General features: G+C 40.8%; 2 protein-coding genes across 2 annotated transcripts; both read left to right on the top strand.

The window, feature by feature from the left end:
- The first annotated feature begins 468 nt into the window (after positions 1 to 468).
- LIPA (lipase A, lysosomal acid type) lies at positions 469 to 13,581 on the top strand. Its single transcript, XM_084290030.1, has 9 exons — positions 469 to 829; positions 2,240 to 2,360; positions 5,600 to 5,798; positions 6,155 to 6,264; positions 6,816 to 6,952; positions 8,417 to 8,563; positions 9,692 to 9,763; positions 10,840 to 10,911; positions 11,646 to 13,581. The coding sequence occupies exons 1-9, from the start codon at positions 725 to 727 to the stop codon at positions 11,877 to 11,879; spliced, it is 1,197 nt and encodes a 398-aa protein (XP_084146156.1). The 5' UTR covers positions 469 to 724; the 3' UTR covers positions 11,880 to 13,581.
- A 5,399-nt stretch (positions 13,582 to 18,980) lies between these two features.
- On the top strand, positions 18,981 to 20,244 carry CH25H (cholesterol 25-hydroxylase; the record flags this gene model as incomplete). Its single annotated transcript, XM_084289949.1, has 1 exon — positions 18,981 to 20,244. One exon carries the CDS (start codon positions 18,981 to 18,983, stop codon positions 19,803 to 19,805), a length of 825 nt encoding a protein of 274 aa, XP_084146075.1. The 3' UTR covers positions 19,806 to 20,244.
- Between the last annotated feature and the right edge of the window lie 6,520 nt (positions 20,245 to 26,764).

The raw sequence follows: 26,764 nt of genomic DNA, 5'->3' as shown, positions 1-26,764 counted from the left end.
CGGTGCCAACTGCCTCAGAGTGCAAGGACAGACCAGGTTCGCAGGGAGATGTGGTGACAGCACTGCTGGGACTGTGCACCTGCATGTAATTTAGGCCTGTTTGTATTAGATTTGATGTACTTAGTTTGTGGTCAACAATTGATTATTTGTGTGAGAACAGTGCTTGTTGACAACGCCTCGTAGTCCTTAGGAGTGACCCCCTTGCCCTTCATGGCGCTCAGCGCCCAAGCTCTGAGGGGGCAATCGGTGCAGCAGGCGGAGCTGTGAGGACTAACATCTCAGCCAGATGACGAGCAGGTGCAGGAGAGGAGGAAGCAAGAAGAAGGGGCCAAAACACTGAAAAACGGAGCTCGGGGGGGTGGGCTGGGCGGCCGGCCGCTACCGCCGCCGATAGGCCGCGCCGCATCGCCTGAGCGCCGCCGCCGCCGCCCAGCGCCCTCCTCCCGCCGCGCTGCGGGGAGTCGGGGTGCCGCGGCCGGGCGGAGAGGGGCAGCGGCGGGGCCGCGGGGCGCGGCGGGGTCAGCGCCTTGCCCGCCGGGCTCGGCCGCGCTCCCTCAGCCCCTCGGGGCCGGACGACGCCCGTCAGGAGGGCGGCCGCCCCCGCCCCGTCACGCGGTGCCGTGCCGGCCGCGGGGCTCGGCGGAGGCGGAACATAAGCCGGCGGCTGGAGAGCCGTGCTCCGCTCCGCTGCGCTCCCATCGGCTCCGAGCCGTGCCAGGCCAGGATGCGGGGCTTGGTGCTCGCCGCCCTCCTCCTGCACAGCGCCGGCGTTGCGGGCGCGTTCGCCGGCGGGCGGGGGAACGTGGACCCCGAGACCAACATGAACATCGTGAGTCCCGGGGGGCGCGGGGCGGCCGGCGGTGCCACAGCCGGGCCTGACAGGGTGTTCAGTGTCATCCGGATCGCGTTTGGGGGCTTTGACCTGGGCACTCAGTCTAAGGTTAATGGAATTCGAATGGAGTTTAGTTTTAAAATCGCTTTGGAATGTTAATGTCACTGTTAACTCCTGAAGATTTGGCTAAGAGACATAGCGTGGTTTGTGTAAGTGCCCCTCTCTTCCCTGCCCGGCAGCCTGCCAGTAGACTTCCAGTCGTGTCTTGCATTTCTGACATTCTCTCAAAGCATAATTGGAGTCAAAAACAAATAGCAAGTTCACTGGCCTAATGGAGTTGCAGATGGAAGAAGTGAAATTGACATAAAGCTTGAGACAGAAGAGATGGGGGATGCATCTGTTAATGAAACTACAGCATTAAAAAAAGTGCGGTGGTTTTATTGTTTTCTTCTTTGGCTTGTCAGGAAGTTCAGTTAAAAGCTGTGCAATACACATAAGACTTTAGGAGAACAGTGAGTAAGAAATGGCACACGAAACTGCGGGTGGAGGCGGCAATATCAGCAGCTCATGCATGTGAGGACTGTGATCTTAGTGCTTTAAAGCAGCTCTGTTGGTGGGTTTGTTTCAGCACATTGCCTAAATGTAACACAGAGAACATGATAACACTAAATTAGCCATAAAGTTTGTGTATGAATCTGCAATGTCTTTGAGGAAGTCTTTCTCTTCAGAAGAGAGATGAACTCTGCATGGAATCATAGAACCACACAATACACCGAATTGGAAGGGACTCACAAGGATCACGGAGTCCAACTCATGGCATTCTCACAGGACCACCCAAAAATCAGGCCATGTGTTTGGGAGTGTTGTCCAAATGCTTCTTGAGTTCTGGCAGATTTGGTGCCGTGACCACTGCTGTGGGGAGCCTGTCCCAGTGCCCAAACAGGGTTATTCCCTCTTTCTCATCCCTCAGTGTTCCACTGTGATACCAAGTGTTGTGAGAACTTGGTTCTTATTGGAAGATACTAGTTTTCTTGAGAGCAAATTTTATTTTTTTGCCTACCATTTCTGTCTCAGTGTTTTGTCCTGTCACCATAATTGCCTTTTCAACTTCGCAATCTCCTTTATCACTGGAAGTGGTGCTCAGGGTAACTAACCTGACAGATATGGATGGGGACAGGTTAGGGAGTTTGCCTCGGTTAAAGTTTGTGCTCCGACTAGTTCCTATGTGGGGTAAGTTGCAGAAGAGAACCTGTCTGCATTGAGTAGATTAATGGTTATGGCACATTCCTACCACATCCTTTGATTTCACTTTGCCGTCTCTGGAAGGAACACAGAGTACTTTGAACATGTTAATGAGTGAAGGAGGCTGAGAGTCTGACTTCAAGGTGGTTTCTTTTCTTTCTTCAGAGTCAAATTATCGTCTTCAGGGGATATCCTAGTGAGGAGTATGAAGTGACGACAGAAGATGGCTATATCCTTTCCATTAACAGAATTCCTTATGGAAGAAAAGGTCATGGGTTGAGCAAAGGTAGGGTTGATTTCTGCTTGGAAAAATGGAAAGTCATGAAAAAGCTTTCCTTCATTTACAGAATTTCTGTTCCTGTAATGGTCCAGAAAAATTAAAGACTATAACTTGTGTGGTTAGATGACTGCTGAATGTTACGACCAGAATAATTCGGGCACATGTAGAGTGACTTGAGTACAAGAAGGGAGAAGAAGTTAGAAAGCTATATTTTCCTGGTGCTCACATTTTGTGTCAGTAATACACACCCCTTAGTGTTTGATTTTATTTGCGGGGCTCAGAGGCCTGAAATTTCTAGTAAGTGGAGAATAAGGGTTAAGATTTTATTTTTTTTAAGTAACAAAGTATGTTGAAAAGAGATTGTACCATTGTTGCACTGTTTCAAAACATATTAAAAAATACCTTTTCATATTTCATATTTTCAATATTTTTGTTTAAAATGCCTGAGAGTTTTCAGAAATAAGGGCAGTTAGTATGCCTCTTTTTATGATATATAAGTGAACTGTAAGAGTTCTCACTGGAGTGTTCACAAAACTTAATTACTGCCTGATTTCTGGAAAAAACTATTTCGTTAATTATAACGTTCGAAGTTGCCTTTGCAGAAAGTTACAAGCTAGAGCAATTCTGTCTACTGTTGTGGTGTCATTTTGTACACAGTACACGGCTGGTTAAATAGATAAAATACTATTATAAGAGAAAATCCCCTGAGAGCATCTTGAGGACAATACTTTTAAAAATATATTGCAAACAGGTGGTAGAGGGGAAGTGTAAAGGGAATGTAAGCTGAGACTTACAGGCATGATACAGGTGAAGGTTTTTGCAAAGACAGAAGGATGGAATGCTTTAAAAATGAGAGAAATGTATTTGGAAGAAGAGAGATGGATGACCTTTGACTTGCTGTTGTCTTGCATTGCATACAGAAATAACAGTACATCTGAACAGCAGTCATGGAATTTGGTATCATGTCACCACCCATTGTAAAAGATCTTACCAACAATTGCATGCACGCAACACCAGCCAGTTTGTATAGGAGTTGTACATGTCCTAAAGACTAACTGAGAACTTTTGAGAGGTAAAAACATGGCGCTCGCAAGGAAAGGAGTGACTGCCCTAGGGTGCGAACAAGACCCGTGGAAAAATCCTCTCCTCTGCCAAAGGCTGAGCAGCAGTCTTCCTGACCTTAACCGTTGGTTTTGCACGAACTAGGATGTTTGCACTACACGTTGCCACTCACAAGGTTGGTGCGTAAAGATCGGTGCATGGATGAGGCCAGTCAAATCTGGCAGGTGTCTCTGTTGTTAAAAATTTTAGAGAAGCTACAGGAAAAAGACTGCCTTTGAGCATGCTGATTTTGTCAAATCCTTCATCTATGACATAAGCAAACAGAAGTTTCCTGACTTGTGGGAATTCTCCACATTCCCCTTGGCACACCCTCGACCCCAAGTTCATGTTTTGCAAAGTGCTTTAATTTTAAAAACAAGGATTGCTGAGCACATTTGGGGAAGTATGATCTCCTAGAAGAATGAAGATTTCAAAGTTCATGTTGATCTTCAGTTTTTATAGACTTGGTATCTTTTCCCAGAAAGATACCAATGTTGTGTTACTGCTGACTTAGCGTATGTATGCCGTAATTCTTTTGCAATACCTGCTTAATGTGAATAGGATCCCTTGTAGTTACGTATCACATGATGTTTTGGAACAAGACCTACAGTTCCTCAGCTCAAAAAAAAATGGAAAAATGACTGTAGATCCTAAAAGCAAAAAATCTGACTTTTCCATTTTTAGTAGGAATTAGTTTTAACTGTCTTAATGAAAGATGTTGTTGATGAAACACTAAAAGAGAACATGATGGTAAGAATGAAAGGGATTAAATTTGGAAATATATTTTCCATTTACTTCTGGGGTTGTGTGTGACGAGAACAAAATAATACATACACGAAATGGTAGTTTAAGTCCTTACCCTCTTTATTCATTCTATTTTATTTTTTGGATTAGAGGTGATACAAAATTGTTATTGTCCAAGTCATTTTGTCTTGTGATGGTACAAGTCATGTGCTTGGTGAAGTGAAAGAGGAATTGGCAGAAATTCAGCAATTGGTGGCAAGTAGGAGAACAGTTACAACATTAAAGGATTTAAACAGTTTCTCCTTCCTGTGTTATGAAACATGCAAGTAGTGGTTTGAGAAGAGCCTCTTCTTCAAAAAATAAGAAGTTGGTTGGCCTGAGTTCAGTAAAAAGGAAGAAAGTATAAAGCAAAAGTGACCATTACAGAAAACAAATTTAATGTTAGGCTTGAAAATCACGCACTCTGTTCCTAAAGCGATGTACTATTACCACAATGCAGTAAACAGTGGTGTGGAACTATACTGTCTCTTGTGCTAGTCTGACACTGCCAGAAACTTGCTGTGATTCCATGGACAGTGCACCACAACTTAATTTTTTTTTTTTTTTTTTTTAACAAAATGGGAAAAGCAGGCACCAAAAAGCTTCATTGTCACAGCTATAAAGGCTGCCAGCAGGGAGGAATCTTGTTAATTTGGATTTATGGAACTCACAACAAACTCTTATGGCCATGACAGAATGTAGGGTCTAGTTGTGACTTGGATGTTTTTGCTGAAAGATCTAAGTCCACTTTACTAAACTGACTCACTGTTTTCTCCGTTGAAATTGTAGTAGAATGATCCATCACTGCAGGAGGTAAATTCCCGAGTCATTTCTGTCATTGAGCTGAAATTACCACGTATCAGATTTTAGTTATTAATGTGGGAGAAATGTCACCTTTGATACTGTGTGATCTTGAGCTAGGTCTTTAGAATTTCTGACCTTCATTTTCCTCCTGAAGGATAATATGTCATTTTATTTTCCTTCAGCAGGAACCTTCCATTTTTTAATCTGTATTCCAGGTAAAGGTTTCACTTCTCTTTTGCAGTAGGAGAGTCAGGAGAGAACCTTCCTAAATTTCATGTGGGTCTTCACTGCGGTTCTTTTAACTGCTTAAGTTAAGGGCAAAAAGGCCTTTGGAACCTGGGTGTCCTTGTTGTCTATCCACACTGCTCTTCAGGTTCTGCCAGAGCTTTGCTAACAGAATGGTGTTGGATAGAGATAATGTTGGTACTGCTAACCTTAGTAGATTAAATCAAGTAGATTAGATATGTCTGCTTCAGATTTGAATAACTCACCTGAATTTCTCTGAGGCGTTCAATTCCAGATGAACAGGAAGCTATAATAAATGCATTGTTTTTCAGGTCCAAGGCCTGCTGTGTTTCTGCAGCATGGTTTACTTGCTGATGGCAGCAACTGGATCACAAACTTGGATTACAATAGTCTTGGCTTTATGCTGGCAGACGCTGGCTATGATGTATGGCTGGGAAACAGCAGAGGGAACACCTGGTCCAGGAAGCATATACACTTCACAGTGAAGCAGGACGAATTCTGGGTTTTCAGGTATCCTCATTTTTGTAGAGAAACTTCAAGTGCTGTTTGTGAGCAGGCTTCTCTTCCTGTCTTTGCCCATCATTTGAGCTCAGTCACGATGTGAATGTATGTGATATGGTTACGTGTGCTGTCTCATATGTAGGGGTAGCAAAAGGGAGTTCTGTATCAGTATGGTGTCCTGGGACAGCTTTCATAGATGGTCAGTAGAACAGTAATTGCTTTCAGCAGTCCTTGGTGTGTTGACTTAATCACCAGGTGTACTGCTTCATCCAAAGGCAGCTGTGCTTTATGTCCAGACAACTGATCTTCAGTGCAGTAAAGTTCCATGCAGCCATAACACACTGATATTTTTCTTTGCTTTGTAGCTTTGATGAAATGGCTAAATATGACATTCCAGCCTCAGTGGACTTCATTTTGAAGAAAACTGGCCAGGAACAAGTATTTTATGTTGGCCATTCCCAGGGCACCACCATGGGTATGTGAAGAGATGCATTCATTAGAACATGCTGTAGTTGAAATGGTATCAAGTTCTACATGTGTGGGTTAATGAGGAAAAGAATAGAACTTCAGAAATACTCATCAACATTAAAAATAAAAGAATTAATTAATTCTGTGCTTGCATAAAGTGGGAAGCTGTTGAAATGAAAAACTGAAGTCACAGGTAGCTGTCAGAATAGTTTCTGTTAAATACTTTGAGCTACACAATAATCTAGAATCATTATGTATGTGTAGAATAGAAATTGTCATTTACTGTATGTAAGGTCTGCATCAGGTGCTTTTAGACCTGCATGCGGGAAGAGTGTTGGGTTAGTTAGCATGGACTTGTTTTTCAGAAGAGAAGAAATCCTCCTAATATGTCTAGTTTAATTTGTGTTCTGTAGTAACTAGATTAATTTGAAATACCTAAACAGTCAATATATTAATCTAAAAATCGTTTTGTACACTACATCTTAAATTTTGTAGAATCACCAAATAGAATTCTTATCTATCTTGTGTTATTGCTAATTATTCTCGTATTATTTACAGCTTTCATTGCTTTTTCAACTTTGCCACAGCTGGCTAAGAAAATCAAAATGTTCTTTGCCTTGGCACCAGTAGCTACAGTCAAGTTTGCCACTAGCCCTCTGACAAAACTGGGAGTGTTTCCTGAGCTGCTTCTGAAGGTTTGTGTTTGAATGTATAAATTTTAAGGTGAATGAAGGGCGTCCCTCTCTGGTTGAAAACAGCATAGCAAATAATGGTAATAGTTGTGGATTAAAGATTAGCATATCCCACAAGAATGCTGGGCCAGTTTTTCCAGCATAATGCTGTATTGCTATGGAAGTCAGCAGTGGTTTCTCTGGTTTTACTACTGTCTAATGAGACAATTTGCATCAGTGCGAAGTAGTACTTAACAAGCACAACTTAATAGGTGGAATAAAGTTATGTTTTTCCGGTTACAAATTTCTAGAATTCAGGCTACAGAAAGCACACAATTACTTAAATAGGTTGGTCTGTTTTAGAAGAGTCATGTGTTAGCTTTATATAGAATTCTTTTTGAATTGTCATGAACTTTAACAGATTTATTTCTCAATTAACCATTTAATATTGGAAGAGGATCCACCAGAGCGTGATTAAGTGCAGCAGCTTTATTTAGACGCTACGAATCATTCTCTGAATGAGTTTACCTTTCACCATTATTAACAGCAACTGGGACGTGGGCAGATTGTCAGGCTGCAGTTAAGTGCCTGGAGTCAGACATTGTGAATGTTCTGCTGTGTGTGTTACTTTTAACGCTAGCATTTCTTTACAGCACCCACAGAGCTTTCCACACAGACCTGTTTGTCCTGTGAGAAAAACCTTTCCCTGATGTGCCTTGTACAGATGTAAAGCATGTCCTTGTGCGTTATTTGTTCCCCTCTCCAAAGGGAGTTAAGAGAAAAGTGGTGCTAACAGTTGTGATCTCCTGTTGCTTGTGTACTGAGCTTTGTCTGATGAGGATGGTAGCTGATCAGTGCCTTGTGCAGATGGTCATGTTGTGCTGGAGAACTTGATTCTCATGATGACTTGCAAAAAAAACTGCAGTGTACAAGTGCATGACAGCTTGGGGGTCAGTCATATCCTTGAAGAGCTGTCACTTTCTACGGAAGTGCTCAGTCGGCTGTTTTCAAATCCTTGGCTGTTTTTAAAAATACCCACCAAAGGGAAGTGGCCGCCACAGCTCATGCATCTGGTTTTTCTTTCATGGTTTGAAGAGAGGAAGTTGCAATACAGAGCCATTTAACAGCAGATGCAGCTTAGAATATTTTAGCCTTAAACAATTCTGATGACAAGAAGCTCTACAGTACTCCTATAAAATACTGAATTTAAAACAGATTAGGTTTGAAATTCTTGAGTGATTGCCCCAGTTCCCACATATGTTTCGTGGGTGGTGATTGACTGCGTCATTTGTAGCAGAAGTACTAACCCTGACCTTCCCATTGGACTGTAAACAAAGGTTGATAAGGAAATACGTCATGAAAATGACTTAACTTACCTATCACCAGTGCAAATGGAAGTAACTGCCTTAAGAATGCTTTAGTATGAAAAGTAAAACCAGGTGATTCTATACAATTACATGTTTGTCTTATGTGTTTGTTGTTTTTCAGGACATGTTTGGAAAGAAACAATTCCTTCCTCAGAATTTTTGGTTGAAGTGGCTTGCTACCCATGTTTGCACCCACAGAATACTTGATGACCTTTGTGGCAACATATTCTTTCTTCTGTGTGGCTTTAATGAGAGAAACTTGAATATGGTGTGTTTTGGTCACTTTGATAGTTAACTTACTGTGGATGCAGTATTGATTGTATGATTGTACTGATGTCTTTATGTGTAATTAGTAAAAAAAAAAAAAAAAAAAAAAAGCCTTCTTCACTGTACCGAGTTAGGTTGAATATCTTTCTTTGATGTAGATGTAGTTGCCCAGTTGGAATGGATAAAATTAGCCTTTGAAAAAGGTACTAGAAAACAAAAATTAATTTAGATCTGTTGGAGCAGTGTTTTCTGCTACTGTCTGTAGAACTGTTGAAGTTTTTTGGTCTCTTGGTGGGCATATAAAATTACTTTCTCTGGGAGCAGTTTCTGTCCCTGCTGATACCTTTATCTGTGGTCCTAGTTTGAGAGGACTCGTCCATAGGATTTGTTCTGTTGTCTAAAAGCTAGTTAACAGCAATTGGCAGAGACTGCTTTTTTTTTTTTTTATGATGATGCTTAGTGTTTCTACATCCCTGAAATCATTAGAAGCTGGTATCAGCTTACCCACAGGTGGAAGAAGGCTGAGGATTTTTTTAATTGTAGCGAGATAGAATTAGCATTTTTTTTCACTATTCACTGTGTGCAGGGGAAAAAAAGTATATATTTTACATCAACGTGATAGTACTTCTTTAAAATATATCTTTTCTTGCCCAGCACATAGTTTCCATGGTTTTGTGTATTTTTTTTTTCCTGTCAGGATTTAAGTTTCCCCTAGGTATCATGTACTTCTAAAGTCAGGGTGTATGAGGTTTTGAATCACTGTGAACTGACAACTTCTAGTTTAGATGTAGAGTAGGGTCTAGGTTTCTGTGGAGGTCCATCTAACTATTATTTACCATGTTTCCAATTCTTAAAATATTAGCACTTTAAAAAAAATGGTCCTTAAGTATTTTTATATATTTATAATGTCATTGTTAGGTTTAAAATTCATCTTTAAATTTCTGCATTTAATTGTAAACAGTCCCCAAAACATTAGAACCTTTTACCTCATCTGTATTGTGGCACCAGTTAACTTCTTGTTCAGAACAGTTTTAAGAGGAATGGAAAATTTTCTTAGTTGTTCAAGAAGCAAAATTGGGTAGAACTGTTGCACTGTGAGGAGTAAACAATGTTAATTATCTTGTTGCAGAGTCGTGTGGATGTGTATTCAACACATTGCCCTGCGGGAACATCTGTACAGAACATGATCCACTGGACCCAGGTAAGCTTCAGGATCTCAGATGTCCATGACTCTATCTTGTAAATATCAGAGATGTCAGTATCCTACAAACATGGAATAAAATGTCAAGATACGTATCTAGTGTAGCCCAAATGAAATTCTGGAACTGCTAATTGTCAGAATGGCAGCTGTTCACTGCAGCTGCTTTGATGATACTGACCTTATGGTGGCTCACCTCTTTCCTACTGCTGTGAATAAATGTTAACATTAAGTACTTCAGGAAAAAAAAATTAGAAAAGGAATAATTTAACACAGATGCTGTAACAAGTATTTGTTCCTCTTTCAGCAGACCTCATTTTCATTGTAAGTTGTATTTTTAGCCAGAGATAAGTAGCAGGCTTTCTATTTTCTGTTTGGCTTCATTTTGTATTTTATTAGTATATTGTGAACTTAACCTCAACGCACAATTTTATGCCTGTGATGATACCATGTCCGAGGCTTGCTCAGAAGGCACATCTATATGCTGGCAAATAAGGGGAGACATTTGCCATGAAAAGCAGTCATCAATGCTCCTTGTGATCTTATAGTGGAACTTGTTCATCCATTTGGAAACAATCTGTTGTGCCGTACACAGCTGTTTAAGTGTTGGCTGAGAGGAAATCTGTGTGGATCTATTTTTTCCCATTTTTCCAAAACCCTACTATATAGACTGCTGTTTCAGGGAAAAAAAGTATGTGGTGAATTATACAGAGTGGTATTTATAAGAAAACTCCATTGCTGTGTTCTTATATATTTAGACAGCTATGTAAATATTGCAGAAGTAAACATGAAGCTGACGCATTCTGGATTTGAATTCTGGAAATTGTTTTCCTTAGTGTTTCCTACTGCTGTTTCAAAAGAGTGTGGAATCTTAAGGGATGTGACATGGTACTGAATGTTAATGTTTCCCGATCCTGTGATGCTGGTAAAGCAGTGATACTTCTTATGCTAATACTTGGCATTTCAGTGGTTCTTGTGTCAATTGCCTTTGCCAGTTCTCCAGCTGACATAGGCTTTTTTGTTCCTTTGACAAAAGTGTTCTTTTTTTTCTTTGTGTGTGAATATTTATTGATTTCTAGGCTGTGAAAACCGGGGAACTCAAAGCTTATGACTGGGGAAGCAAGGCTGCAAATATGGCTCACTACAACCAGGTAAACATCTTTTATGGATCTGTTAAAATTTTTGAGTGACACACAAGAAAAAAGTCTTCAGGCACTTCTCTTGAGTGTATTTTTACTATGTGCATAAAGGATCATGAAGCTCTGAGGTAGTCCTAAATATGGAGTCCGTGCTCAGATACGAAGTTGTGGTGGCACAGTGTTTCTTGAGGGTGATCCTTTTGCTAAGATTTAGTTCAGGTCCTGCCTGCCTGGGTCATGAGGTCCCTATGCACTTCTCACAAGAAGGAACATACTGTCAATTCATGTGTACTGCTTATCTTCATCTTGCTTAATCTCCACCTGTGTTTGTTTCTAAATTGCTGAGTGCAGTACTAAAAATATTTTGCCCCTTGTCACTTTAGCGATGGGGAAATATTGCTGTATCATCCTTTCAGAGGAGGGATCATTCTTAGCGTTTGATTAGGGGTTAGAAATACCTAAATGCAATGCATTCTCTGAGACCTCCCACTACACAGTAGTCCTTCCTGCTATCTTGTAAACTCACCATCTTTACTGCTGTGTGTGCTACGGTATTGCAGAACTCTTTGGAATTACATTTTTTCTTGAAAGTCAGGACTCTGTCTACATCTCTGGTTGTCAAAGAGCAAAAGAGAAAATGGGAATCTAACACATTCTTCCTGCATTTGCTAGTATATTGCACTGCAGTTGAGTGCCATGCTGGAGACTTGTTCTAATGCTTTTGTTTTCACTTTTTCACTCCTCAGTCTACTCCCCCTTTCTACAAAGTAAAGGAGATGACTGTACCAACTGCTGTGTGGACTGGTGGACAGGACTGGCTGGCAGACCCAAAGGATGTTGCCATGCTGCTCACTCAGATCACAAACTTGGTTTACCACAAAAACATTCCAGAATGGGAACACTTGGATTTCATCTGGGGCCTTGATGCACCTTACCGCATGTATAATGAAATAATTAACATGATGAGGAAATATATCTAAACCCGCATGGTATTTCAGAGTATTAGTTCATCAGAAGTTATTTTTTTCTGAAGCATATGCTTTTCTGGCAGTAATGCTACATTGCTTATTTATGATGCATTTTTGAAATGCCAGCATTGACTACTGAATTGGATTCGTACGTGACTTGTTTTTCTCAGTATTATTTCTCTCTCCTGCACAAATCCTCAGTATAGCCTGCTGATTTTGCACACAGCGGCTTGGTACCCCAGAAAAAACAGCAGTGTGACTCTGCACAAAAGCAGTATTTCATGTGCATATAGATTTAGTGACATGTCTGAAAGACAAGTTAGTCCACTGAGCACCTCAGGTGCTTGACAATAAAACTGGTTTGCTCTGCATAAAGCACTGCCATTTCTTAGTACATTGCCATTTCTGAGTCCTTTTCAGAAGTATGCCTTGTACTGACCCTATTTGGTGCTGGTACTTTAAAAAGCACTTAGTGACTTCCTGCTGCATTATTTTAGCCATCACTCACAGGCTAGCTATATCAGATTACTTTTTTTTTTTTCCAACATTGCGCAGAAGAACTGTCTTGAAGCCAGAGAAGATCATCACTGTCAGTTGAAATCTCCTGTTTTGGAACTGATTCATTACTGCGTTTTTCTTGATTTCGGCAGTATCCCTGAAGCCTTTCATGTTCCACATGACAACTGTGGATAAGGATCATTATTTGCCCTTGAAGATTTCTGGAACAAGAGAAGCAGTTAAAAAAATACCACTTATTGTTAGCTTTGTCAATAGGTTACGACTTTCAAGGAGAATAATGTAACATACTTGTGTTTTGTTTGCACTGACCGCTAGAAAACAAGCTCCCCCAGTATACTACTGACCAGGGAAGGGCCAATGCATTAGTTTTATAGCTTGCGTGACTTAATTTGCATGAACTCTTCCCGTTAATCTTCTGCTGCTTTGCAGATCTGTTAACTTTTTAGCTGCTTATATGGTGCTTGCCACCATTGTGTTCACCGTACAATAACCTGGAGAAGCCTGGCAGTATTTATGGTGATTTCCATTTGTCTCAGCTTCTACTTTAGAATGGGGCTAAGCCCCCATTTAATGGGGGAAGAGGATTCACATCTGCTTTAGGGGCCTGACTTTGGAGCTATAACTTTCTCTGGTATAGGTGCCTTGCTCACTCCATTGACTGCACAGGGGACTTTGGCTCCTCTGAAGTGCATGTAAGTTCAATGCCTAATGTAGGTGTATGAACAATCTCCAGAGTCAATTGCCTCAGTCCAGATGAAAATTTCTGTGCCAGAGTTGGAGTTCAATCCAGATCTGTCAGTAATACTAACGGGAACAAAAGACTTTTCTATATGTAATAGAAAATAGCACAGTTTAAACTGTGGCAGCCTTTTTTTGTAAGAAAAAAAAAAAGCATAAGCCATAAATTAGGAGTTGAAAAAGGAAAAAAAAAAAAAAAAAAAAATAATTCAGACTCAGGGAGTCCTCAGGCTGTAAGGAAAAAGTGGTTCATGGTATTGCAGATGTGATGCCTAGCAGGACCTTTAAGTTTGCTTTATAGCAGTCATATTTGCTCCACATTGCTATACTGGAAGGAAGACTGTAAGAATCCAAAGTGGTTAACTTTGCAGTTGTGATGGTATGTGATACAGCAAGAGCCATGTGCATTGTGTTTATTAAGCTTGAGGTATTTCAATAAATGAGAGACCTGTTTGGAGTGACGTGCTCTGTTTCACTTCTTGTTTCCTGAATACATGTGAGTCTTTGGGACAGAGTCCAAAGAGCCAAGTCTATTTTTCACAACTATTCATCCGTAGAACAAGTACAATAAAAAATGAAATAGGATTTTACTTGGTGATTTTACTACTTTCCTGAAAGAAGCTTTGCCTAAGCCTAAAAGGCCATTTGTATTGTTTCAAAAGATTTTTCTGAGACTTCTAGGTAAGGTATGAACTACAAGTAACTGCTCACAAGACTGAGGTATTTTCTAAGCCTCCAGGTGAAGGGTTCTGGTCAAACTACTGACATGGTGGAAAGCTGCTTGGATCACATTCTTAAGCCTTGGGTAGTTACTGTCTAGTAATCTCATAAATAGCATGTAACTGCATTGTACGGTAGGGAACTAATCTTTTCCTTTGTGCATTTGGTGTGAAGCCCCAGCTTTTGACCTTTTTCATCTTCAGTAATAAACACTCAGGCCATACCTTTCTGTCCATTCTGGATACAGTAGATGCGCAATTAAGATAGCAGGGTGTATTAAATCCTGTTGCCAGCTTTGTTAGCTGCTGAATCCCCAGTGTGCCTGGAAATACTACCAGAATAGCAGAAGCTTTATGCAAAAGCCATTGTGGAGCTTCTCTGCTTTGCTGGAGCAGGCATGGACATGGGAATTAAGAGCTGCTGTGCTGTTCCTGGCCTGCTATGTACAAGCACTTAAGATGCAAAGTTGGAGAGGCATCAGTGGAAAGAAATGTGCAAAATAACACATTCTGAATGTGGAGTAGAACAGTGAGATGCTTGATCTAATAAGGAGCAGTGCTGTGATCAAGCTATGCTAGAAAGCTGGAGACAGTAGTCCCCATGCATCTGGTGAATTGTCAGACTCACAGACCTGTCTGCATCTGAAGCGAATGCACAGTCCAGGGTGTTCACTCATGGATCTACAGCACAGACAGGGCACCTGTTTTTGCCTATGAGTTGTGAGTAGAACCTAAACAGGACTTTGAATATACAATCAGACTTCATCTCACCCAGTAAGGCCTGATGATAGTAGGGTGTACGTTCAGTAGTGGTGCTTACTGTGTTCTAGCTCAATGGTGATGGTAATGGCCTTCTAACAGTACATAGTGATTTGGTATCAGGTGGTAACACTGGCAGAAGCTCACACATCAGCTCCATCAACATGGAAGTGAGGCAGCATAGCACGTGGTGGTAAAACAGCCCTACTCCAATGGGACCCCATAAGCAAAACAGTTTAATCAGCTTGGGAACAAACTAGTTTTGTATAAATTACTCTTTATGGTAAAGGTGCCATACAAATATGAGAAACACAAATACTTTATTAGCAGAAAGTTGCAAATTGTTCTCGTAAGATATGAAAGGAATCTTGATGGAGGAATAGATTTTGTGATCACTAATAAAGCATGGCTGTCAGTAGAAGATTGTACTGTAATTAAAGCATATATTTTGATGTCCTATAAAATACAAACCCATGTGGCAGTATTTAATGTCATGAGTGCTAATGGCCTCTCTTCTCTAGTAGCTTATTTTCAGATAATTTTGTATATATACAACATGGCTGAGATTGCTTCCCTGTAGTCAGATTTCACTGAAATCATCAATGGAATAAAAAATTAAGGTTGTATGAGCAGTAGTCAGGATGCCTAAGATGATTGCCTAAGTCTTATTTTCTGAGGATAGCAAGCTGAAAAATGCCTTTATTTCCTGATTTCCAGAGAAATCAAAGTGGATGCAGGTAGTGCTAGAGAGTGTGAATCAGTTTTTCACAACTGAATTACAAATTTTGAATGAAAGAATTTTAGGATCTTTTCCTAATGGTTATTATTTTGAAAATTCATCCTGGTAAAGCTTTAGAACTAACAATTTACTTTGCTGGCAGTTTTCTCTCCCTGAGCATTGTTAGGAATTTATTAAAAAATCCTTAATTAAGCTTTCCTTCAATACTGGCTGGAGAGGTTTTTGGGGAAGCTTGGTTGGGACAGTGGAATGTTGGTATGAAAATATGTTGATTGGGAAAACATGTTAGCTCTGTTAAGTACTTTGTGTTTAGGCTGAAGCTCTTCGTCACAACAGAAAACAGAAGAGGAATGCGTGTGCGGGATGCGTCTCGCAGGATCCAGCAGACGTCGTGGCCCTGGGTTCTTGCTGCTTTACCCGGGACGTGAGGGCGGAGGCTCGTGTCCCTTGGGATTCGGCTCCAGAATCCGAGTCTCGGCGCTCCCCCTTTTCCTCCCGTGTCCCATACCCACGCCCCCAGCCCTGAGAAGTTCCCGTGCCCCTCCGTGGGCTGCTGTCCCTGAGGTGCGGGGACTGTTTGCGGGGCCCGGCCCTGGAGAGGCCGCGGGCACCGGGGGGCGCTGTGGTAATGGCGGCTGCGGCCTGGCCGCCCTGCGGCGCCTCGGCGGGGGGAGCCCCGGGCTTGGCGTGCCGTGGCGCCGCTTGCTCGCCAGCGGGAGGAGGACTGGTTGTGCTCAGCTCCCCAGCCCCCTTCCCCGTCACTGTCCTCCATAAATTATGGGCTCTGTTCCCGGCACCCGTCTTCTCTAGACAGGGCTCAGCACGCACCGGGAGCTGCCTTATCTCTGTCACATAGTGGGGGGGGGGGAGGGAGAAGAGCAGGAGGGAGAAGGAAATTTCTCCCCTTCTGCTCAGAGATTAATTTCAGCCTACTGACCCTGGTTTTCCCTCGTCTCAACTTTTCTTTATTGTCCTAACCACTTGTTAGTGTTTTGCCGTTTACCTTGTGCAGCCTGGGGTAGGTGCTTGCGTCCTGTGCTCATGTGGAATCTATTTGAGACCCTTTGCGGGGCCTCATTCCAAACTATGTGCCCTTCAACCTAAGCTCCAGAGCAGCAGGCTTGATTTTTTTAAGAGACCCATTTAGAGTCCTGTAACACATGGGAGAGTTTGGCAGCATTGTTAGCTGAGTGAAAAAAGCTGGGGCTGTGTTGCTGAATTAAATACAGAAAGGATTTGCATGCACTTTGTCTCTTCTTCACCTTGTGCTGACAAGGAAACCTGAGTTGGAGGAGTGAAAACGTGTGAAATAAATGCTTTTTGGTGGCAAAGGCAAGGAGCTTGAAACCAGTTTCTGGAGAATAAGGATTTGCCATCTCTGATGCATGACGATCCACTTTCTGGAGCCTGAATCAATACCCGGCAGGGCAAAGCTTGTAATGGAGCTCATCCTCCTGCGCACCAGCAGATGGGGCGCAGCGCCGATGGCTTTGGCCGCCTGGGAGCTGCAGGCAGTCACCGAGGTAAGCTCTGCTTGCAGTCCTCGATTTGCTTGGACTTCACGCTGCAGGATAAACAGTAATGCTGCAAAATTCTGTAATTTTCCTTAAGGGATTTAAGAATATTTTTCTGTGACATAATCTGCAGGCAAAATGCTGATTTTGTACATTTTAGCTGATAGGCACTATTGTTTCTACAACTTCTTGAGAATTCAGCGTAGTTATTAGGGATTAGTTGGAACAATGTCTGTAGGGCAGATGAACAATTTATGTCAATCTCCCTTTTGGCAGATTTGAAATACGTTATAGGAAAAAATCAATCCTTGCATAATCCCAGTAAAACAGAAATCATGTATCACATCTGGAGGCTTAACATCTGATTGTAACTCTATAAATAAACAGAAATCATCTTCTAGAAGAAAATTTTCAGTCCCAGAGAGTGAATGAGTTACAAATGCATTTTTCACATTCTTATTGTGAAATGGAGGTCAGGTTAAAATATAGTCAGGACTGAAATTAATTTCTTGAATATAGGTCTTCATCCATTAGATTAGTATATGTCACAAGTTTTTAGTTTCACTACATTCAACAGTCTGAATTCATTGAGTTCAACAGCACAGTCTCACACTGGCAGAACATCTGAACCTATTTCTAAAATGCCACAGATAGAGTCTTTGAAGGCCATACCAGAGCTGTCTCCAGCAAATAACTTATGATTGCCTGAATAATAGCACACATTATAATAATGTTACTGTTTCAGTAAACTTGAAGTCTAAAGAGGGAGCAAAATCTGTATTTACTTGAAGGACTTTCTCTTGAAGATGAAATATCAGAGACTGAAAACAAATTTAAGGATTAAGAGAAGTCTACACATAGATCAGAAAAGGTCACTGCTGTCGCATCGTTACTAAGATGCAAGGAAATTCTGTCTCCTGTATCTCCATCGGGTTTCTTTTCTGAATAGCAAAGAACTAAAATCATCTGAACAAGCTAATAAAGTCATCCAGGAAGTTGAGCTCACTTCCAATATTAGAATAAATGCTGTACCTACAAAAGAGGTGAGTTCATAGGAAGCTGATGGCAAACTCTGTTTCCCTAAATATTCAAAGCTTTGTTCGTCATTTTCAAAAAGCACAAAGAGAAACAATGTCTTAGAATTAAATCAAGACCTCCATCTTTTACCCCTAAAATACTTTTAGCAAATTTAAAATGCTGGGATTCAAACCTGCTAGCTTTTATTCTGTCCAGTGATTGCCTACGGTCAAAGGAAGATCATTTAGAGGACACTGTTCTAACCAGTGGATCTTTGAATTGCATCATACTTGGGTGAAGGATGATATCCTTATCGTATTACTCAAAGAGTTCTTAAGTTGTGGAGCAAATAGGAAAATAATGCAATTATAATTATCAGTAGGTGTCTGTTTGGAAGGAAAATGACACTGTAACTAGCATTCTTCCCAGAAAATGAGGGATATTCTGTTGGCTCAGTTTTGCATCTAGTCAAGTGGATTTTGTCATGTCAAGTGGTTAGTAGAGAACAGGACCTCAAACGTGGATGGAGATAAATCACAGCTACTACATTCAGGCTGGAAGCATGGTGTATGTTATTTCAACTTAGCCTATTTTAAACCAAAGAGCTTGTTAGGAAAACATGTGTTTGCACACATCCATTAGCCACAAAACATCCATGGGTCAGACCTGGAGCTTAGGTACATAATGCATCTTTGGTAGCAGAAAAAATCAATGGTAGGTTAAGTTTCCTCACATTTAAGGGCAAAAGGATAACAAAGGATAGGAACTTAAATGAGTAAAATACCAGTTTTTTAAGTGGATGTAGTAAGTGGAGTGGAAAGTATTCCTACCCTCTTTCTCTGAAATCCATTGTTGAAGAGTTCTGAATTTCTAATTTTTTCCTACCATGCAAGCCTTTTGTGAAGTCTCAGTGATTACCCTGGCTGGCTAATTCTGTTCTGAGACTGTAATGCATTACACCGCTTCTGTACAACAGGAAAGGGAACTTCCTCTTTAACGCTACGTATTACCAAGCTAAGTAAGGAGAATTTCTGACTGGGCGGAGTTTTCCTTTGAGCAGCCTAGATAAAGGCTTGCAGGACTTAGAGAGTCTCAGACAGCAATCAGCATGAACTGCAGCGTGCCGGACGGAGTGCTGCACTGCTACGCAATGGACAGACAGCAGGACAGGCTGTGCCTTCAGTTTCTTTGGGACTTTGTCACAGCAAAAAAGCCATTGATCAATTCACCGTTTTTTCCAGTACTGTTTTCTTTTACAGCATACATGGCTTTCTGTCTTCCATATATTGCACTGGACTTTTTCAGCACTAGACTGCCAAACTTGAGAAAATACAAAATCCAGCCGCAGAACTATCCAAGTCTTGGAATGATGGTGCCTTGCATTATTCAGAGTGCGTATCACCATGTGGTTTGGATTTTCCCCGTGACATTTCTTCACTGGTACTGGAAACCAGTGAATCTACCGGTGATAGCTCCAGAGCTGCCCGAGGTCCTGCTGCAAGTAGTAATTTGCCTGCTGCTGTTTGATTTTGAGTATTTCCTGTGGCATTTGCTTCATCACAGAGTGCCCTGGCTCTACAAGACCTTCCACAAGGTGCATCACAAGCACATATCAACATTTGCTCTTACTACACAGTATTCCAGTGTGTGGGAACTGCTGTCACTGGGATTCTTCGCTGCCATCAATCCATTGCTCCTTGGATGTCATCCTTTGACAGAAATGATTTTCTTCCTTGTAAACATCTGGCTGTCAGTGGAGGACCATTCAGGATATGACCTTCCATGGTCAACTCACCGACTTGTGCCATTTGGTTGGTATGGAGGAGCACCGCATCACGATCTCCATCATCTGAAATTCAAGTCAAACTATGCTCCTTACTTCACCCACTGGGACAGACTCTTTGGGACATTCACAGAGTCACATTCTAGTTAAGAATATTCGCCTGTGGATGAACTCTTTTTTTTTTTTTTTATGATAAACTAAACTGGGACATTAATTTTTCAATGACATACAGAAGATTGTATATTTGAAGCTACTTATAAAGTCCATAGCTATTTATAACAAATCCTTTTAATATATATGTATTTGTATGCATACATGGAACTTCCTATGTTATATGACTGTAAAGCCATAGTAAATATGTTACTTAAATTTGTTTGAGTCATAGGTGTAAGGGAAGCATTAAGAGATGTACGTTCTCTCTTCTTTCCTTCTTTTCAGCTTTCATAAAGCATGTATTGTATTATGTATGATGTTTTATACATACACCAGAAAAAATTATCTTACTGCTGTAAGATGTAAACAGAGAAGGTACACAGCATGGATTTTGTGGAGTTTAACCTGCCAGAGCATATTATTGTACACTGATATTGTAAAAAAAAAAAAAAAAAAATGCTGCCAAACAAAGCTAGTTTTCTGACTGTGTGATAATTTTTATATTTATATTATAAATCCTGATGTGCTGTCTGTTTTGAACAGGAAATAAATATGCTCATTCTTTTAAAATTGTGTTTCATTTCATGTTATTCATTCCTCTGTTCATATTACGAACATGTATGATTTCTTTTGCAGAGGTGTAGTTTATTTCAGTTTCAGACATCAGGGTTTCTTATTAAAATGTTGTCATATTGTTTCAAAAGTGAGTCACTTTTTTTTTTTTTTTTTTTTTTCCCCTCCAGAATCATGTTATTTTTAAATAGTTCTTGATTTGGTAGAAACTGAATAATGCAGTTTTAAAAGTCAGGGAGAAAATTTGTTATTTTTAAGAAGCTTGAATTATTTTCACTGAAGTTGCAGTGTGAGAGCAGAACATTACGCAGCCCTTAAATGAACAGGAGCAGGTTCTGTATTGGTCCTTTGCAACCGTCGTGTCATTTAATTGGTACTAGCATGCAAAAGCCTGGCAAGAAATATAAATAAAGCTTCTACAGAATAGAGGAATATTTCATACAGATTTCAGGGGAATGCAATCAAAACTGTGAGACTGTGGATACATGCTGTTAGAAGAGGAGTTCTGTATGAAACATTAACCATGAAGTCTCAGAGAAATCACAGCGAAAAAGAAAAAACACAATAAAAACATGTGAAGAGATAAGCAGGTCTTCTGCTCATTCTGCTCATCCAGCAGAAATTCACATGGATTTCTTGTGTTCACTACAGAACATTTTAATGCTGATAATGCTGATAGCCTTCTATCCTCTGTATTACTGATAAGCTACTCAGGAAAGTGGTTGGCAAAGGAAAAGAGCAAGTAACATAGGGAGTGTGTAATGAATGCTTACACATCATCACCCAGAAATGTAATAGTCATTCTGTTCAGTCTAGGGGGTTTTGTGACCTTACAGAGGCTGTTTGTCCAGGAGAAGACAGAGCCCTTAATATTTCCCATAATGTGAACTTATAACGGGAGCAGTACTTTTGGACATTCTGCCTCTTTTTGATAACATGAAATAATTTTGATGAACTTCTTCATAAATAGCATGAAGTGCTGCAGTCATTACATATGACTTACTGCCTTTGCTCTCTGGGTATCACAGAAGTGCAATGCTTCCTTTCAGCGGTAAGAGCATGACACAAAATTGCATCCTGAGAGCAAAAGCAGAGTCTACAGAACTGGAATTTTTGCCATGCATTTATTCAGCTGAAAGAACAAATTCTCAATTTTTCTGATTATTATAATCTTAAGTATTTTGGGGTGTGCTACAAAGAAAAGTAAGTATTCTTTTCTTTTGCCAAACGCAGGAGGCAAAATACAGTCTCTGATTTCCTTGAGCTGGTTAGCCATTTTGAGGTATCCCAAAGTTACCCACTCAGTTCTACAAATCCCATTGAATTCAGCTCAGCAAATATCGAACATCTGGTGGGGATACTTTGTGGTTTCAATGGGTTGTGCTAGATAATATAACTATGTATTGTAACTGCACTCTAATAGTCTCTTTTACGTACTATTGACTCTCTAAGTAAGTGGAGTTAAGGCTAACTTTGGTATGTCTCTATAAGGAGCCTATGAACAAATTCCACAAAGTTGTAATTGAACCCATGGGGTTTACTCTGATTTTTTTTTTTATTATTTTTTGTGTGTGTGTGTGTGTGACGCTTAACAGATTATATGTAACAAGCACTTTAATACAGGAAAAAGAGTCCCAGTCACCCACAGACTAAACTATAATTGTACTTATCAAGCCAAGTGGGATAGTCCCAGTCAACACTGAGAGTATAGAGGAACCAGCAGGGAGGCTCAAGGTGGCAATGCAAAAGAAGAATGTACGTCATGACAATTCCACCAACTCCTCTGTTCCTCACATCCTACCTGTTTACATGACTTCAGACAGATACCAAGATTGCATTTCCTCAAATACAGAATTTTCAGATTAGATCTATACTGAACCTCTTGCCAATCAGGCTGGGAATGTTGATTTAAAGGCTTGTTATTGCATGAGCTTGTAATACTAAAAAAATAAAAATAAGACTAATTGTCATGTAAAATTTTCCAAGTACATGTTCAGAATGGCTTATTTACATTCCACGTTAGAAAGCTCTGTACTTTGTCATCAATACATGATCCTAACGTACCTTTTCCCTATTTCTCCAATGCTTTGTAGGTAACACAGGCTTTATATCACGAGGGATGGAAAATGTTTTCATATTGTATGTACTTTGAAGCACTTTCTGTAATGGTATATTATAATATAACTTTACATGTATGTATGAGAAAAAATTGTGAGCAGAAGACTCAGACAAACATGTAACTTCAGGCTTTTGCAATTCAATAAAAAGCAAAATATAGGCAAAAACATATACTGAAAGCAAAGCAAATAAAAGTTGTGTTTTTTTTCCTGTTTTCATTGAAAGTTCAGCATATACTGTCTGAGTGAGCATGAGAGCATAGCAAATTTTGTGTAGAGGTGGTGCTGAGATTTTAAAACAGGATTTTACAGATGTTACTTCCCATATTTGCATTTCCTCATAGTCTTACCACAAGATTTTACCAGGCAAATGGAACAGTGTGACACTCTATTGTAAGGGTTTATGTCAGAAAACCAAAACCAACTTTCTCTCTTCTGCTCCAAAATTCTCCTAGCTTCCTTCCTCATTACAATGTGGTGTGATGTGCCACAGACTTTCTATCTAATCTGCTTGGAAGCCAATCTGTTGTGCTTTGTGAGCAAATAGTGCATGTTTGCACAGATCTTTGAAGCCGTAAAATGAGACTTGATGCTGCTATTGTCTTCTTTATCTCTCTCAAAATCCTAATTTAATGAAGGTCAAAGAAATAAGATTTTATGTGCATCTCTCCATAGCTGTATCTTAGTTCTGAAAAGTGGCACATGGTTAAATATTGAACTGTTTGTCTGATCTTATAAATTGCAGGAGTTCTGAAATTCTCACTAGTTATTTAACACTATACTTCTATTGAAATTTAGGCTGAGGCTTTCAAATGACTAAAGGTGTTGCAAATTTAAAGTAACAATTCACAACACTGCAAATAGACTGTTTTTTTTTTTGTGTTTTTTTTTTTTTGTTTGTTTGTTTGTTTGTTTGTTTGTTTTTTGCTTATTGGGTGGAGGAAAATGTGTTCTTTGGGTCCCTCAGAGAGTTTGAGAAGTTTAGAGCCATGCTGAGTCAATATTCACTTCTGGAAATTGCTTTGTCCTTATTCATGTTGATCAAATGCAAGTACCTTCCAGGGAAAAGCAGCACAGTGCACAGTCTACAGTCATCATTTTTTATGATTTGAAAAATTAGTCATTACTGGGTTTAGTGAATCAGTTAATCTAGTGTGTTATGTTTAAGACTATCAGACTATTCCATCTCTAAAGCAGTTTTGGAACAGTTTTTAATGACAGAACATTAAATTGTCATTCATTGCCCCTCCAAGTTACTGGAAGCAGTGCATAACTGTGATGTGGCTTTACTTTAGTGAACTCAGAAATTTTATTTATCCTTGCTTTAATCCACAATTAAGCTTCCACTATTACCTGCATACATCCATTCACTCCTTTTTGAAGCACCTATAAGGCTGCTTCTGAAAAATCAGTCATCTGAGTTTAAAAAGAAAAACTCTTACAAACTACAAAAACCCTGTGGATTTATTCCCAGATCACCTTGGATGACAGACTAATTAGTGTGAGTTTACTGTCACATTTGCATACAGACCACATATAAGACCCTGGGTTTGTGTGCTGGGCTTGGTGGATGTGCCGGTTTGCTCCAATGTTTAGGCTGGTCCTGCATCGCTCAGTATGATCCAATCGGAAAGGTCTTTGCCACAAAATCTGGAGTTTTGTTTGTTCTATGTTTTCTTTATAAAAAAAAAAAAAACAACAACAACAACCAGAGAGTTGCTTTCCAAAAACTCAAATATGTTTCTAATTTTTGGAAATTGGAAGTTGCTCGGGACACACAAATACCCCACACCTCCAAAGCAACTAACACAACCATTCCAGACACTTAACAGAATGAATATAGAGAGGCCTTTAGCTGTGGAAAATAACACTGAGAAAAAAAATAAAATATTTCTTTTCAGACTTTCTAATGTTTTAAAAGAAGGCTTGAAAAAGCTTACTAATCACCTCATCCCCCAAACTGCACAGCTTGCCATGATTGAGACTATAGGTGTGGACAAGGCAGTAGACGGAGAGAAAGGAGAAATACGTCAACATGCAACAGGTGGTTCTGCCTTTTGTCAGCATAAATGCAAGTATACCTTTCTGTCAGCTATAAGATTAAGTTTAAAAAAACAAAACAAAACAAACAAACAAACAAACAAAAACCACACACAAACACATGAACTGGAGTTTTAAGATAACAGGTTTTCCTTATGGCAAGCTGGATGGTTGGTAGGCCAGACAGGCAGAAACACGGCTAGTTTGATTTGAATGTATGGAGAGAAACTGTAGTATTATAGATACGCAGTTTGAAGGGATGTGGAAGGATACATTACCAGTACTTCCTGAAGAGTTTAGATAGCAGGTACTTTAATTTGACCTCAGTACTGAATAGTGAGCAATCTGGAGGGCTAAGTAGCTCAAAGTCTAGGATGAGCTAGTGAAAAATCTGTTTTAAGCTGAGCAAGATGTACCCTCTCCATCAAAAATATCTGAAAAAGTACTCCTAGAAACTGTGTTGATGTAAGGCTGTTTATACACCTTTTCAGACTTTCACAGAAGCTGTAGATTACAACCCTAAGTAACAACATTTGGGAATTACAAAGTCCCTTTAAATGATTTATTTACAAAACTTCTAGAGCCATTCAAAATATCTGACTCAACATTTTGTCGAGCTAGCCAGAAAAAACAAATATGGGAATGACGTGGGTGCTGAGGGCTGGAACAATTAAGTACTGAGCATGCTCTGCTTATGTTCAAGCTTATACAACTTGCGAGCTCAGAGGTGGCCTTATCAGCTGAGCTAATGGAGGCAGCAAATGCTGACCAGCTGCCTTTCCCCACCCCCCCCCCCCATATCATCCTAAGTGTCTTCTGTACCAGTATTCTCTTTTTCCAAACGATTTCCAGCTGCTGATTGCTTCCCTCATGAAACTGGCTGAGCACTGCCAGCTGGTTTGCCAGGTTTGTAGTGTTTTTTCACTTAGGCGGTCAGATGATTGCTCCGTTGTGTCTGGAAAACACAGAGGTAGAGAAAACAACTAATGCAATACATGTACAAGTCCTGCTGCACACTGGGGCTTATATCTCACAACCTGTCCTAAAACACCGCCCTGAGAGCCAGATGCTTGCCTCTTTCCTCTCGTGCTCAGCTCCGTACAGGCCAGCTTGCGTTTCAGGTGTTTCTCCCTGCAGAGAACCTCCTGTTACCTTCCTGCCTCCTCCCTTGAGCCCAGCTCATCCCTGGGCTGTGGAGAAACCAAGCTCAAAGTGGCAGATGAGCAAGCTTTCCTCAGTCCCAGTCCTGGGGGTTCACGGTTTGTCTCTGCACTTGCTGAGTGACTGTAAGTCATGTAAGTATGTCTGTGGGTTGGGGTAGCTCAAACGCTCCAGTTCGCGGTCTCTCCCTTGGGTCCTCTGGTGAGGAAGCCAAGTAGGTGACGTATCAGGGACTGAGGGCTCTGTCGTGGCCATGTCTTGGGAGTTAGTGGGGCGATGTGGATTTAGACCCGCAGGATGTGGTGCTTGGGGGAGCCAGCCACCATTTCATTGTGGTCAGGCCCAACCTGAAGCCCGTGGAGCCTGTACTCAGGAAGGTTTGTGTGAGGGTGACGGTTTAGTGACTGTGCTGGGCACTGAGGAAAGCCAAAGAGCGTTTAATGCCCAGGTTTATAGGGCTGGCTGACTCCAGCTGATGTCCCTCCTCTGCTCCCACAGCCAGGGCATGCCCTGGTTTCGGCAGCACCCGGTGTTCCCTGTGGCTGGCCTGGGGGATTGATTTCCCACTTGGCAGCCTTCCTGCCCTGCAGTGTGCCGGCTGCCCACGCCAAGCAACTGGAGCGAAAGTGCTGGCAGGCAGCAAGGGTATGTAGCAACCCTCTTCTGGAAGTGCCATGCTCATGCTTGGTTATTGTACTTACTTTCTAGCAAGTCCCAATCCTTGCATTGTTACCAAAAATCCCCCTCCTGCCACTGCCAAATCTAAGTCCCAAGGCCTACTGCTCTGCTTTCTTCTCTTCCAGAAATAAATTGTGTAATTTAGCCCATATGCTATATACAATTTCTACCATTTTCTCTTGCGCTTTTTGTGACTCAGACTGGTGCCTTGAGAAACTGAAGCAGGGATTTAATTTTCATCTGCACGTGTTACAGCTAGGCAAGGAATGCTGGCTTTCTCCTGAAAATTTATGTGTGCATCTATTCTCTTTGTTGTAAGAAAAGGGCAAAGTGCTGTGTGCGTAGAAAGGCAATAACCTGACGATACTCTAAGTCCTTTCTTCTGCC

The sequence above is a fragment of the Netta rufina genome (assembly GCF_964035555.1).
Source record: "Netta rufina genome assembly, chromosome: 7".
Classification (NCBI taxonomy): domain Eukaryota; kingdom Metazoa; phylum Chordata; class Aves; order Anseriformes; family Anatidae; genus Netta; species Netta rufina.
The sequence above is the reverse complement of the archived record's forward strand: the minus strand, read 5'-3'. Positions and strand labels throughout refer to the sequence as shown.

What these genes read in the sequence shown, in the direction of transcription:
- LIPA (XM_084290030.1), top strand. Translation starts at nt 725, where the DNA reads ATGCGGGGCTTGGTGCTCGCCGCCCTCCTCCTGCACAGCGCCGGCGTT. An exon ending in CCGAGACCAACATGAACATC is followed by an intron (nt 830 to 2,239) that starts GTGAGTCCCGGG and finishes TTCTTTCTTCAG; the next exon opens with AGTCAAATTATCGTCTTCAG. An exon ending in GACGAATTCTGGGTTTTCAG is followed by an intron (nt 5,799 to 6,154) that starts GTATCCTCATTT and finishes TTTGCTTTGTAG; the next exon opens with CTTTGATGAAATGGCTAAAT.